The sequence below is a fragment of the Protobothrops mucrosquamatus genome, unplaced genomic scaffold, assembly GCF_001527695.2.
Source record: "Protobothrops mucrosquamatus isolate PMUCROS unplaced genomic scaffold, P.Mucros_1.0 scaffold223, whole genome shotgun sequence".
Lineage (NCBI taxonomy): Eukaryota > Metazoa > Chordata > Lepidosauria > Squamata > Viperidae > Protobothrops > Protobothrops mucrosquamatus.
In genome coordinates, this window is record NW_015386575.1 from 15830 (window position 1) to 30911 (window position 15082).

A 15082-nucleotide genomic window follows, 5' to 3' on the forward strand; every position below is an offset into this window, starting at 1 on the left:
TTTTTTTTAACAGCAAGGATTAAGCAAGTTATGGCTGCATCTTCTGATTGCTCCTCAATGGCTGGCTGTATCTGCTTGCACAGGATGGTTTAATGGGGAATCCCTACAGAAAGCAAAACAAGTCTTCTTGTTTTGGAGGAACAGCATCATCTCCATACAGTCACTCATCAGCCTTTCTCCTGCCAAGTTTTTGTAACACAAAATAATCCAGCCCTCCTTGAGCACATGATATAGCTGATGTTTATGTGATGAAAAGAAGGTTGTTCTTTTGAAATTTGACTAAGGGTTAACTATCATTTCCTTATTTTTAAAAAGTGGGCACGCCCTTACAATGTAAGAAGTTGAAGAGGGATGAGAGGAAAGAGCTGATAGTCAGGCAGAGTAAAAAAAAAAAGGAGGGGAAGGAAATTACCACTATATTTAGCATCAGGAGAAGAAAGGGAAAAAAAAAGAAGGTAACCTCATACACACTAAGCGCAGAGGAATGCCATTTATCAAATAAATAAAATTTCTTGATATATCTGGTTAAAGGGAAACTACTCATTACATCTTACGCTATCTATGCGTGCAGTGCTACTTTTACACGAAGTTTCAATTATTCATTATCCGAGTAAGCTCTGTGCAGCACCGCCGCTCTTACGACGTAAGGAAGAGAAACAAGGGAGAGATGGGAGGAGCCGAAACTCCCATTGCAGGGCCGGCCAGGTTTGGTTGAGTCCGCGACGCCGTGGGCGCGCCTTCCGCTCAGCAGGCGTAGGGGCCGGCCCGAAAGCGCGCTGCTCTTCCCCGGGGTTGTTGCTGCTTGTTTGGGCGTCGCGTCACGTCATAGCTGCGTTGACTCAGCGGCAGCTTCCTATAGCCCTCCTCCTTTTCCTCCTGGGTCCGCTTAGGCCTGGCGCTCGCTCCGGTGCTCTCAGCCTTCCCTCGCCAGCGCCCCGTCTTCTTCGTCGCTCCCTTAGGCCGGCAGGGAGGGAAGCCGAAGCTGGGAAAGGGCCATGACCGTGGAGCAGAATGTGTTGCAGCAGAGCAACTCCCAGAAGGTAAGGGAAGAGCCGGCCGGGAAGGAGGAGGGCGACGGGGCAGAGAGACTCCCCGCTTCGCTCAGGCCGCCGCCGCCGCAGCCGCAGCGGGCCCTTTCGCTGCGCGAGGGCCTCGCCTTCTGGAGCCTCCGCCGAGGCGGGTCTGCGCCCTCCCTTTTTTCTGCTTCCCCCGTGACCTTTGCGTATGGAGGGGAAGTTGTCGGGGAGTGGGTTGTTCTTTCCGACCTGGTTAGAGGAGGGAAGGTAGTTGTGGCTTTTGGGTAAACTGCTTTGGGCAGAGTTCCCTCCGATAGCGATGACTTTTCCCCCCCCCCCTCTCTTTTCGTCACTACCCTTGGGGTGCTGTAAAGCTCTTCTTGTCCCTCACTTGCTCCGTTTCCCCACTCCCACCTTACCTTGTCAGAAGTGCCTAATTAAGCATTTCTGTCCCACCTTTTTTGCTCATTATACTGGATTGTCTTCTGTCTCCAAAGTGACACGGTTTCTAATCTCAACAGGAAAAATTGAGAAGTTCATCCACATTCTCCACTAGTTCTTGTATCCCCCAGACATCCCTCCTGCAAGTTCTGTAATACTTACAGACTCCTGGTAAACATTGACAGAGAGATGTATTCAAAGTTTGGGCTGTGAAAGGGACCGGTAATGTGTATGTTGAAAGAAGATTGTATTAAAGCAGTGACACTTTCTGTTTCTTAACTGGAGGATCAAATTGTTTGATGCCAGTGGATTAGACTCGGGATTCTAATCAAGAATTTGCTAAAAGTACATAGTTTAAGATGAGGCTTGTTCATGAATAATGTCCTTAATTAATAAAGGAAGAGAACATTTGATATAATGGTTAAAGCATCAAGCTAGAAAGCAGGAGACAGTTCTAGTTCTGCCTTGGGCATGAAACTGGCTGGATGACCTTGAGCCAATCACTTTCTCTCAGCCCTAGGAAGGAGGCAATGGCAAATCACTTCTGAGAAACTGCCAAGAAAACTGCAGGGACTTCTCCAAGAATCTGACATGATTGAATAGAAGAAAAAATAAATAAAGTATCAGTTGCTTTTTGGTGAAGGTTCTGTTAGTGTGTTTATAAACAGGATCAAAGATATTGGAAACAAAATTTTCTCAAACACAATTTATTTATTTATTTTATTTTATTTTTTAAATTTATATCCCGCCCTTCTCCTTACGGACTCAGGGCGGCTAACAACCGGATAAAAATACAAAAATAACACACTACAAGTTTAAAAATTAATTAAAAGGGAAATATTAGTAATTTGGTCTAATTAAAATTATAATTAAACCCCCCCTCTAAAAGTTTCCCCTAGGCCAGTCCATGTTCAAGAATAACTCTTTGTGATTGACAAGAATTTGTGGGTGTAAATAAAGGTAAAAGTCTACCTTTGAATGTTATTCTTTTGAGATGTAGGACGGTTTATATCAGGCATATCAAATTCGTGATGTCACGTGACTTTTTCCCCATTGCCGGCAATGGGGTGGGCTCAGTTTTGTGTGACGGATCTGGCCGGCAGTTTGACATGCCTGGTTTATATGGTTTGGTTGCTACTTATACTTTCTTATAAAATCCTTGTGAAATAGATCAGGTTGAAAAAGAAGCGGCTCTCCCAAGCTAACTGCAATCAAACATAGATTTGAATCTAATCTTAATTAAAATCTGGGAAATCTGTCATTTATTGTTCTTAATATAATAGGAAATAATGCATTGTACTATCTACTATGGATTTGGATGTGTTAAGCAATGGTGGTGCAGTGGTTAGAATGCAGTACTGCAGGCTAATTCTGCTGATTGCCAGCAGTTTGATTCTGACTGGCTCAAGGTTGACTCAGCCTTCTGTCCTTCCAAGGTTGGTAAAATGAGGACCCAGATTGTTGGGTGCAATATGTTGACTCTGTAAACCGCTTAGAGAGGGCTGTAAAGCACTGGGAAGTAGTATAGCCTAAGTCAGTGATAGCAAACCTTTCAGAGACTGAGTGCCCAAATTGCAACCCAAAACCCACTTATACATCATCGGGTGCCGGGTGGGTGTGGCCCATTGGCTGGGCGTGGCCCATTGGCTGGGCATGGCTGCGGTGGTAACGGCAGACTGGGTGGGATTAAAAAGTTCAATCAATTCCGACTTTGCAAGATTTTTTTTTCCCACGAGAAGTTGAAATTGACTGATTGATTGAACCTTTTTTTTTTTTGCACACGGCGGCAGAGGCCTAAAGCGAAAAGGTTTTATAAAACCCAGCTGAAGGCCTAGGACTGGGGCGACGGCGCGCGTGCCCACAGAGAGGGCTCTGAGTGCCGCCTCTGGCACCCGTGCCATAGGTTCGCCACCACTGGCCTAAGTGCTATTGCTATAAGGACATATTGTTATAATGAAATATGATCATTTGGTAATGATATAAAATGGTATGAATCTCTATAAATTGAACTTGATTGACCCATTGTTATGGTGATCAATAAAATGGATACTATTTTTTGGAATAATGTGAAAAATATAGGGAAGTTCATGATCCAGCTTGCTTTATAAACAGTGTGTTCCCATACTATAAATTATGCTAACAGTGCATTCCCCTTATATTCACTTTTGCTGTCATAATTCTTTATGCCCTTTATCCTTAATTTATCCTTAATTCCAAAAATTGCACATAAAAATAAAATATTTACATTGAAAGATAACACAGGTTTAGAAATATATTTTTCGAAAAAAAACCTTTAATAATTTGATCAAAATCTACTTGTATAGTGATCACAATTATTCTAGATCGAAATTAATTATCCATTTTTGTCTATTTTGCACCAATGATTATATCGCATGTTTTAGAAATATGGCATACTTTATTTTGTAGGACCTAACTTATCTCTACCAGTTTTTGCAGAAATGTTCAGAACATTTGGACATTTAACATACTGCTGCCTAGGAATTGAAGTATCAGTTATTCTGTTTAAAAGCAGAAATAAGGTGCTCATGCAGATGGTTGGTTTTAATTAAGAGTAGAGTTACACACATTTACACTCAGCTTTCTTTGTAGCCATTGTGATGGTAATTCTTGTCACTTGCAATATTACTGGCCCTCACAATGGGCCTTTACTGGGAGTTTTTTTATATGCTGTTAGAAAAAGCTTTCACCAAGGATTGTTCTTCCATTCTATCATATGGTTTCCCAGAGACAGTCTTTCTCCTCTCCATTGCAACTAGGGCTGGTGCATGCTGATGGGCTAAGGAAACTGAAGTTTTGTTCAGCTGATCTTGGAATCAGATAGAGAGGAACTGATTATCAACTACAGCTATCTAATGTCTCACTGGTGCAGCCTTCATTGTTTAGGGCAGTGGTTCTCAACCTGTGGGTCGGGACCCCATTTGGGGTCGATCGACCATTTCATGGGGGTCGCCAAGCAAGGCTATCCACCATTTTTTTTGTCCGCCATTTTTCCCCCCTTTTCCGGCGGGTGCCTTACCTCCCTTGGGCTGGGCCAGCTGGTGGTCGGCCTGCTCCGTCTCTGCCGCTTGCCAGCTACGCCTCGGCCGGCGCAGGGGGCGGAACCACGCATGCGCGGCGCTTCCGGGCAGGGAAAGTCCTCGACTTACAACCGGTTGGGTAGTCCTCGACTTACGACCGGTTTAGTCCTCGACTTACGACCGGTTGGGGTCGCGACATTAAAAAGGTTGAGAACCACTGGTTTAGGGAGAGAAGGCTTTGAATGAAATTGTGTATCTGGAAGAAAGTTGATGGTATGCATTGGATGGTATGCATTCCTCTCTGCCCCACCCTCCACAGGCAAAGGTAGCTGTATGTTGGGAAATCTAGTCCATATTTGGTGCTTCAAGTCATGGAGCTCTGTTTCTCCTTCTTGCTAACAAACCCTTGTCTCTACTCATGCCCATAGGGCGGGCGGGGGGTGTACTGGTCTTGCAGTGAGTTTTACAAAAGTAGTAAAACCAGAGAGAAGTTTTAATGTCTACTCCCATGCATGTTTAAATGACACACTGCAGTCCACCCACAACAGAAGCTCAGTGTGGTCTTGATATCTCATTTGATAATGGAGCAGATTAGCATGTAATTGGCAAAAAGATTCCATAATTATATTGGGCCACAAAAATTGAAAGTGCTTTTTTCATCCACACACAGAGCAGCTGAAGGAATAGGAATAGCAGTTACAGTCACTGTACCACAGCCAGGAGTCAGCAGGTATCTAGGTATTGGGATAGTGCCTTGTTGCTGTATAGTTCTACAGGTACATATTGGTGGGACTGCAGAAATTAACCCTGGACTCTTTAACAGTGCCATCCCACAATTTCTTTTCAAGTGGTGCAGATAGCTCCATCAAGTGGTGCAGATAGCTCCATACGGTAGAAGGCCTCAAAATCTTGATAGGTTTGGAAAAGATAGGGATTTCTTAGCATTCTAAATGTTTAATGGTTGAGATGGCAGTTTATTTTCCCCCGGGAAAATCTGTTTGGATTAGGGGCTTTTAGCTGGACCTCTCCCCCCCCCCCCAACATTTGGAAACTTAAACATGAGTCATTCTGGAGTTTGTCATTCATCTGTCCACTGAAGGTGTGCAGGGTAGAACCACCTCTGCTGATGCCTTTGGACTGCCTCCTGAATTAATTGAGGTCTCTCAGTGAGCCTTATTCTCTAAGCAGTTGGCTCATACACCTCCAACCACAGCATCCACATCTGATTCCTCTTCCATTTCAGCAGCAATTGCAGCCAGCACATTGGTGCTGACATTGAGAGCTAGGGTCATTGCAAGTGGCATTTCTTTCTTGTATGTTACTTTTTTTTTTTTTTGGCAGATCCTTGAATGTCAGAAGCTGGAAGTACTGTAGCATGAATTAAGAATTGTGTGGCCAAGCATATCACACTCCACATGAAAGAGAAGATGTGGAAGCTTAGTTGTTTTATCTTGTGTTAAATTCTCCTAGTAAATTAATTGCCATCTATTCACTACTGGATGTTGTTATGGCAGTAATGTATTGGCTTTTCTTAATGTATAAGAAGTGATAGAATGCCTGCTGCACATTCCCCCCATAGTTTCCCATTCCCATGAGGTTTGAAAGTTATGTAACTCTTCTAGGACCAAACCAGGGAAAGAAAAATGCTGTGAGAAGCATAATGGTACAATTGGACATTAGAAACAAGCTGCAGTGTGTAATACCTTATCTGTTCAGGTATCAGCATCCCATATTTGGAAGTAAATATTAAAAGAGTTCCTATGGTTTTGAATTGAGCATAGAGCAGTGACACCAGCTTGAGATATTGGTTCCTTCTGATTGTGACCCAGAGCCACTCTTGCCATCTGTCTTTGTTTCAGTAGTGGGTCCAAAAGCCGGGGGAGGGTATTCAGCATCAACCTTGTAGGACCTAGTGATGCAAACATATAAAATGCACCCTGCCCCAGTGCAAAGGGAACACTTTCCTCCAAAATGATGTTTTACATTATGTACTTGGTTGTTGCAACCTGAGCAACATTAGACAACTTAATGGGCTGCCAGATTTCTAATAGTATTCTAGGAAATGGCTAGTATATGGTATTGCAATCAAGCAAGTACATGAATATCTTCAATACCCATTTTCGTAAACTGATTTTTAGACCCAATGTGGAGGTTATAGCATAATGTAAATAAATACTTTAGTTCTCTAGACATGTACCTAAAGTAGCCTGTAAGTTGCCAGATATTGAACAGGAGAGTACTGCTCAGATTCTCTGTGTGCAAGAGACTGTAAAGTGTTGGAACACAACATGTCTCTGTGCTTTTTTCCATGAAATCTTCAGTAGCGGTAGTTTATTAGTGCTGTAGATACTAGCACTCTCAACACAACACTTTAGGAACAAATAAGAGATAACATATATCAAGAGTTGAGAAGCTATGCCCACAGACTTTTTTTAAATCCAGTATTAGACTCATGTTGGTTTCCTTGCCAGACTTATAAATGTAAACAGTGTCGTGGATGTGTTTACCAACTGATGGTCTATATTCAGTTTGGAAAGGAGGCAAGAAAACAATTCTAGTAGTAGGTATGCTAACACACATAGGAGTTGGATAGAGGGGTGTTCGGACTCCACATCATAACCTGAGGTTCTTTACATTGATGGCCGACTTTTTGGTTCTGTCATTCTAACAATTTGAAGCTGGCTAGCATGATTAAAATTTTGCAGTTGAGCAAAGCAGCATAACTGTGGCAGCAGGCTGATCCATGGTTGATGGCTATTTGAGGTCCTTGAAGTTCTTAGATTAGACAGAGTGTTGAGGATGATATGAGACTGGTTGCAGAGGCAAAGCCTGTGCATTGTTTCAGAAAAGATCTTTGTCTGAGCTATACAGGTACCTTGCTGACAGAGTTGTAGAAGAACATAACCTGAGTTTGGTTTCTTAGAGATAGGAATGATTGTCTATCCATGAGCATCATTGCCCATATATAAGAAAGACACCAGCATGTCATGCCATTAAGAACCATAAAGTTGTCAGCTGTGCTATATGTTCCTCTGATCCTCCTCACTGCTGTTCCATGACATGTAGTAGCATGTTGTCTGGCAACAGTGGAAGACTTACTGCAAGATGGTAACTACGGTGCTCAATAATGATAGCAGATTTTAGTTGTGTTCTTTGGGTAATGCTAGTTGTACTGAAATTAGTCTTTGAGCAGTTGCACAGCTGTACAGCAACTTGACTGTGGAAATAGATCCAGAATCACTGTATTCTCACCAAGCTGTGTAACTGCTTGATATGGCAATTTGACTATTCCACAACCCACACCTGATGTACAAAGTGGACATGGCTAGCATTTTCACATAATCATTCTCAACACATATATTTCCATCTCCATGGTCTAATGATCAAGATACTCTACTATTCTCATAGTACAGGCCTGCTGCTACTTCCTTTATGTAGCATTGCTAACCATAATGCTGAAGACATATGCACAAAGTCCTGCATGTGTGTTGTGATAGAGCATATGGAAACAGAGATTGCCTCGGCCTTGGCTGTTCTTATCCCTGGAGCTACATGCCACAGTTTTTGTCACCTCAGTGTTTTAGCTTTGTTGTCTTCTGAATCTCCCAGTAGTCCATCTAATCTCAGCAAGTGCTTCAGTTGTAAGAGGGGATGCATTAGTTATATCAGTGGTTGGTAATTTAGAAGCATCAACTACCCACCATACTGAATGTTGCACCCACAGCAAACCTGGGCACCTCATCTGATTTCTGATTACTGTGACTAGCTTAGAATGGCATTGATCAGGCTTATTCAATAACTATTCCATCATCTGTGCATAACATAATGGATTACTGAGTGTAGAAGAGAGGATGATTGGAAAACTAGCACAATTATGTCTTCATAGGATGAGCAATACAACATCTCCTTGGCTGACCTTCAGAAAGTCCTGAACATCAACCTGCTTCCTCACCTAAATGGAGATTTGTCATATCCAATGTCCTTGCTGTCTCTGGTGATTTCATTAAGCAGTGTACTAATAACCTTGCAACTTGTTTGCTTAACACTCCCTGGCTATGCAATCATAGGAACAGTGAGTAAGGAAAAGGAAAAGAAGGTTCTTCCAGTTGTGGTTGTTAAGTAGAGCACCAGGGTGGGGGGAAAGACCAGGTCTCTTGGGCATGTTAGGGCAAGGAGAGGATCCAGACCTTTCATCACACCCAGGAAACTCAGGCTGTTTTTCAACCTTATTGGGGAGAATGATTGTAAGAATGATGGCATTCACTATCAATTTCACCAGATTTGAGGTATCTCTAGTACATGGGAGAGTTCTAATTAATTCAGAAGTCTTTTTTTTTCTTCTGTCAACTTGTACCAGCACTATTACAAGAATATTTTCTTTGCCAGAATAGTTATTCTTTAAACTTTTGTTTCTCATGTTGAAATTCTTAAAAATAAAAGAATGGTTTGATTAGAATTAAACTAGAAGCTTTTTATTTTTGTCCAGAGCATACATCTTTACCTATGCTGTTGTATCATTAGATTTCCTTTATGACAAATTCTTATAGATCTATTATGCCTCAGCTAGCGTATAGAAAATTATCGTTCTTTTTTGCAAAATAGACAGTTTAGACTAGTTTTATTAAGAAGGCAGTATGGCAATTTGCATATTTTCAGTTGACTTTCACATTTCTTGTTGTGAAGCTGTTGTGATGGTGATCACTGAAGAAAAAGACCATTCATCATCATCTTCCCACTGTCTGTATCAACAGTGACCCCTTTTAGAGGTTTATTATTTTTTTGTCTCACTGTACTTTTCATTAACATAACCTTCCGAAAGTTTATAATTTCTGTTGCTCTATGATTGTTACTATTGTTGGGAAAGAGCAGATAATTTTGCATTGTTCATGCTTTAATAGAAGAAAGAGGTCTTTGAGATTGTATTTACAAGTAAAAACATTAAATTTGCAAAGCTGTGAATAATTTCTTGTGCATGAGAAATATTTTGTTCCGTTTCTTTTTAAAACGTCATTTCAAAAGAAAAGAAAGGAAAAATATTTATTCAAATATTTTTTTTTTATTTTTTTTTTATTGAAAATTTTTAAAAGTTTTACAATATATCTCCCCACCTCCCTCAAGCCCCACCCTTTCCCACCCCCCTCCCTTCCCCCCCGACTTCCCAGAGCTACACACAGGGTTTACAATACAATAATTATACTCTGTCTTAAATTATANAAAATTTTTAATTTTAATAAAATATACTACATTAGCAATCACAAATTTACTCAAAAACCAAATGAAACTTTTTAGTTCCATATTTGTTCTCAATATAATCTATCCATCTTCTCCAAACCAATATATATCTTTCTTGTGAGTAATCCTTCACATAGGCTGAAATCTTAGCCATTTCTGCTAAATTTGAAACTTTAAATGCATTTATTCAAATATTTGATAATTTACTACTCATTCTTTATTTTCTTGGCTTGTTTGTGTTGAGCATCATATACTAGCATATAATTTATTTGTTAATATAGGGATTTCTGGCTTAAAGTGACATAAATATAGCTATTATTTTGAAGAGCTATATTAGATAATATCAAAAGATTCATTTAGTCTTCTGTTCCCTCAGAGGTCCATAATATATAGCAATTTTATGTAAAGTTTCCAGGGATCTTAGTGTACTTATAGAGCAATGGTGTCAGACAAAGGGTTTTTAGATTTGTTAGGCCCTGGGATACTTTTGGAGATGCCAGTTCTAAACATATTAGATGGGTTCCGCTTAACTCAAAATGGAACTAGCTACGATGGCATAAGATCAAAACACTTTTAAAGAGATCTTGCTGGGAAATCTGCCAGGTATTAGCTCACTTTATCCTACATTGTGTGGCCTGTTCTTCTATTGGAAATTCTGACAAAAGTTTGTATATTTTAGCAAATACATGTTTATCATTAGGAACTCAGCCATCTGGATGTCTGGCTCGTGAGTTGAGATTGTGGTCCTGAAATAGATTGACAGTTAACATTCCAACCATTTGCCCCTAGAGCAGTGTTTCTCAACCTTGACAATTTTAAGGCATGTGGACTTCAACTCCCAGAATTCCACAGCCAGCATTGCTGGCTGTGGAATTCTGGGAGTTGAAGTCCACATGCCTTAAAATTGTCAAGGTTGAGAAACACTGCCCTAGAGTCTCTATTCCCCCATCTTCTGAGTGATCTACCTTTGTCTCTAGTGCCTCTTTGTAAATGTTCCTGTTTATTATTGTATATTTCAAATAAATTCGGTAGTCCTTTTACCTTTTTTTGCCTTTTGTGGATTGTAACATAGCAAAAAACCTGTCAATAGAGGGTCGTTTTTATATATTATAAATGATTAAATAGAATGTTTTGGCTCTCCCAGTTTTTGTAGTCCATCCTGTACTCATATTGTCCAAAAAGCTCGCACTGATTAGTCCAAGGTCAGCGTTCTTGGTTGCCCCTCACATTGATTTTGTCTGATATCCAGTTTCTTACAGTTGTATATGAGAAAGTAAAAGTGGATGTATGAAGGCAATACTTCTTTCCCTCTCTGGATTTTCAGCAAATGGTATTCAAACATAGCTGTTAAGTAGGGGCTAGATGGGTCACTTATGATTATGACAATGGAGACAGTGTTCTGTTTCTATCTTTGTTCTGAAGTTGCTTCTTACAGTTCAGAATGGATTAATAATGTTAGTATCCACTGATTCTCTTTTGGCAACCTATGTGGGAAAGTTTGTTTGATGTTTCATATTACACAAGCAGTACACAGTTACAAAGTTAGCAAAGTCTTGAAGGAGTCTGGAAAATGAAACTCTTTATGTTACTTTTATGCTGGGCTGACATTTTACCTGATTACTACCTATTTAAACTATCTGTTTGACTATGCTTAATATTTCAGGTTTATAAATCGGTGCTCAGCTAACGTAAACAAGAATTAGCCATAACTAGGATTTTTTTTAATCAGTTCATAAAGTTAGACTTTAAGTCAAAATGAGAAGCTGCAGCATTAGTGATAAATTGTGATATTTTTCTATCTATATAAATCTACATTTAATGGAAATAACTGAAGAATTAATAATTGTGAAGGCAGAGGATATAGTTTATAAGTTAGATAAACACAGAGCAGAAGTAGAAATGACAGAAATAAAATACCTGACAGTTGTTAAGCAAATATCTCAGTCATTAAGCGAATCCATTTTACCCAATTACAATTACATTTAGCAACTGCACTTTACCCAATTACAGTTACATTTAGCAACTGCATGAAGCAAGCAAAAAAGTACAGTCGTGTAGGATTCTACAAATGGCTATAAAAATGTGCCAAGTGCCCAAATTGTGACTGCTGATGGGGATGCGGTCATCATAACTTCAAAATCAGGTTTTAAGTAGCTTTTTTGGGCGGGGTGTCCATCATAACTCTGAATGGCTGCTAAGTGACCAGTCGTAAGTCAAAGATAACTTGTAATACAATCAAGACTGGAAGAAAATAATTCTTTTAAAGATTGTTAAGACTGCACATTGAAATATAGATTTTGTATAAATCTTACGGATATGTAACTAATTTTAATAAAGTAGTCCTCAGTTAATGATTACCCTGTTTAAAAACCATTCAGACTTACAGTGACATTGAAAAAATAGATTTTTGATTGATCCCTGAATTTCTGACAGTCTGAGTGGGCATCCCTATAGTCACATGATCCAAATTTGGCAATTGGCAAACAGCATGCAACTGGCCTGCATTTGCTATAGTTGCAATGTCCTGCGATCATGTATTATCATTTGCAACCCTCACAGCCTGGCTCCTGACAAAGTAAGTGAGGAATCTGGTGGTAAGTTGCAAGTCATGGTCAAATGTCATTCTGTTTAAATAACCACAAGTGATTCACTTAACCATCGGAGTTGGACATAGTCACATGATGCTGTTAAGTGAGGACTACCTATATTAGCAATTTTTTATATTTATATTTCAATCAGAATCTATAGACTATGGGTCTCAAATCATGCAAAGAAGGCAATAGTGTATTTCCCTTTACCTTTCTCACAAGATGCTTTTGAAATCCTTTTGGAATCCTTTATACTGTAGATGCAACCAACATCATTAGTTCCTCTTCATTTCCCCCCCGAAGAATCCCAATTTGCCATGAAATAAGTTGAAACTTATTTTGAAAAGTGTTATTTGCCATGCAGTACTTTATTCCATACAGTATAAACTCTTTTTTCATCCTGTTTAACAGTTTAATGCAGATAGAAATTCAACACTACCCTAAGAAAAGTTGTGTTTTGAAAAAAAAAAATGGCCTATAAATTTTAAACCAAAACAAAAGATTTCTTAGAACCAGTCTTTTTCTCAAGTTGTTTTGTGATACTTTATGGCTCTTCAGCAACTTGAGTTTATTTTTAGCTTGCTGATGATTTAGAATTTTGGAAAGGTAATTTTGAAACCTCAAATTTGTTTTTGATTTTAAAAATACAAGGGCAATTTGGAAATAAACCTCCGTTTGGTTATGAATGACAGACACTTGCAGATGCAGAACTTTTATTATACACATTAGAAAACTACAACATTACATAACTTTTCGACATAATCGCCATTCAGATTGAGGTACTTTTCATAACACCTTACATGGTTTGAAATTCATTAGTAGTCACTTAGCATCAAATCTGGGCTATGGGGGGTGATCAAAAACATCGCAATGGAACTACTTCAAAAGTTCTTTGATGCGTCTAGCAGTGTGCAGGTGAGCATTATCGTGAACCAACACCACACTGGAAGTCACCATGCCCCAACACTTGTTTATGGATGACTCATCTGAGTTTTTGTAACATTTCACAGTAGACTTCTGAATTGATGGTCAAACCATGCTCCATGAACTTCACTAGTAGTACTCCTTTGGCATCTTCACATTTGGCAGGATTTTCTATGGCACCACTTCCAGTGTGGTGTTGGTTCATGATGATGCTTGCCCGCACACTGCTAGACACACCCAAAAACTTTTGAAGCAGTTCCGTTGGGATGTTTTTGATCACCCCCCCCCCCCAATAGCCCAGATTTGGCACCCAGTGACTCTACTAAGGAATTTCAAACCTTGTAAGACGTTATGACAAATGTCCCAATTTGAATGGCGATTATGTCGTAATGTAAAATTGTAGTTTTTTTAATATGTATAATAAAAGTTCTGTATCTGCGAGTGTCTGTCATTGATAACCAAATTGAGGTTTATTTTTTAATTGCCCTTCTATATATCGCTACTACCTGTGCTGTGGAAGTTTGTATATCTGTAGCAACAATCATAGTAGTTTGTTGTGTTGTACTTTATCATGGTTATGTTGTCTGGAGATAATGGAATTCATAGCAGCTACTCTAAACTTAAGTTTCCTATGCTCCATTTTAAAATTGTACACATTGATACTGTTAGACACATTGCTTTAAAGAGGAGGAAAAAAACCCTAGTGTTTTCCCCTAGCTAGCTTTTTTGCTTGTTTGTTTACTCTAATTTATCTTCTATGCTGATCAGCTTTTTAATTCCTCAGCACCAGCAGACGTTTCTGAATCAGCTGAGAGAAATCACAGGTATCAATGACACTCAAGTACTGCAGCAAGCCTTGAAGGTACAGTGATTTTGAAAGATAACGATATTTAGATATCTAAATTGAAAATTTTAAAGTATGTTTTAAATAGCAGAGCTTAATATAATACAATTCAATACAAGATTGTAAGGTTGATTTGAATGGCCTGCAAATAGGCTGAAATAGTGACTGGTCCAGAATTATTTATTGAACATCCAGGGCTGAGCATGGACTAGAAACAGGATTTCCCCATTCCTAATTAAGCAGCTTAACCTTAAACTTTGTACAATTGGTTTAAATATAGATATTTGTAGTTATGCTTTTCTACATGCTTAACTGATCATTTATTCTAATTCAAGTTGAACACTGAAGTTAAAAAATTGATTTCAAACCTCCTTGCAAATGTTTTATTTAGGAAACGTATACAATGGGCAGCATCTAATTTAGCCATTAAACAGTTTCATTTGCAACTGTAGAATATGAATATATTAAATCAGTAGATTTGTATAAAAGTTCAGCTTTCATTGCATTCTATCTTAAACTTGCTTATCTTTCACATTAGTAATAAGTTATTTTTAAATTGATTAGGTTGCTAATAAATTATATTCGTGGCAACATGTAAAATTGAAATGTACCTGGACTTGATCATAAAATGGCATTCTGATCATTCATTCTTATGCATTTAAAGGATAGCAATGGGAACCTAGAATTAGCAGTAGCCCTCCTAACTGCAAAGAATGCCAAGATTCCTCAGCAAGAAGAAACAACATACTATCAAACAGCACTTCCTGGTAATGACAGATATATAAGTGTAGGAAGCCAGGCAGATACAAGTAAGTGCTTTTTTCTTACCATACAACTACACAACTGGAAAAAAAAACTCGAAAAACCTGCCACCCTCTCAGTTTATACTGTATAATTAATGAATTTTTTATATCTCCAGATTTCATATTTGATAATAGATATTGTCTGTTTTATCCAATAATATTTTTTTTAAGTTGCAAGAATTTCTTAGGTTAGACA

General features: G+C 39.0%; 1 protein-coding gene across 1 annotated transcript in view; it reads left to right on the forward strand.

Moving 5' to 3' along the window:
* The first annotated feature begins 871 nt into the window (after positions 1-871).
* Positions 872-15082, forward strand: part of USP25 (ubiquitin specific peptidase 25) — a 69456-nt gene continuing 55245 nt past the window's right edge. Inside the window, exons 1-3 of the mRNA XM_015814124.1 lie at positions 872-1040; positions 14024-14101; positions 14748-14892. Of these exons, the coding sequence (XP_015669610.1) occupies positions 996-1040; positions 14024-14101; positions 14748-14892 (268 nt within the window). The 5' untranslated portion in view covers positions 872-995. The remainder of the gene's footprint in view (positions 1041-14023; positions 14102-14747; positions 14893-15082) is intronic.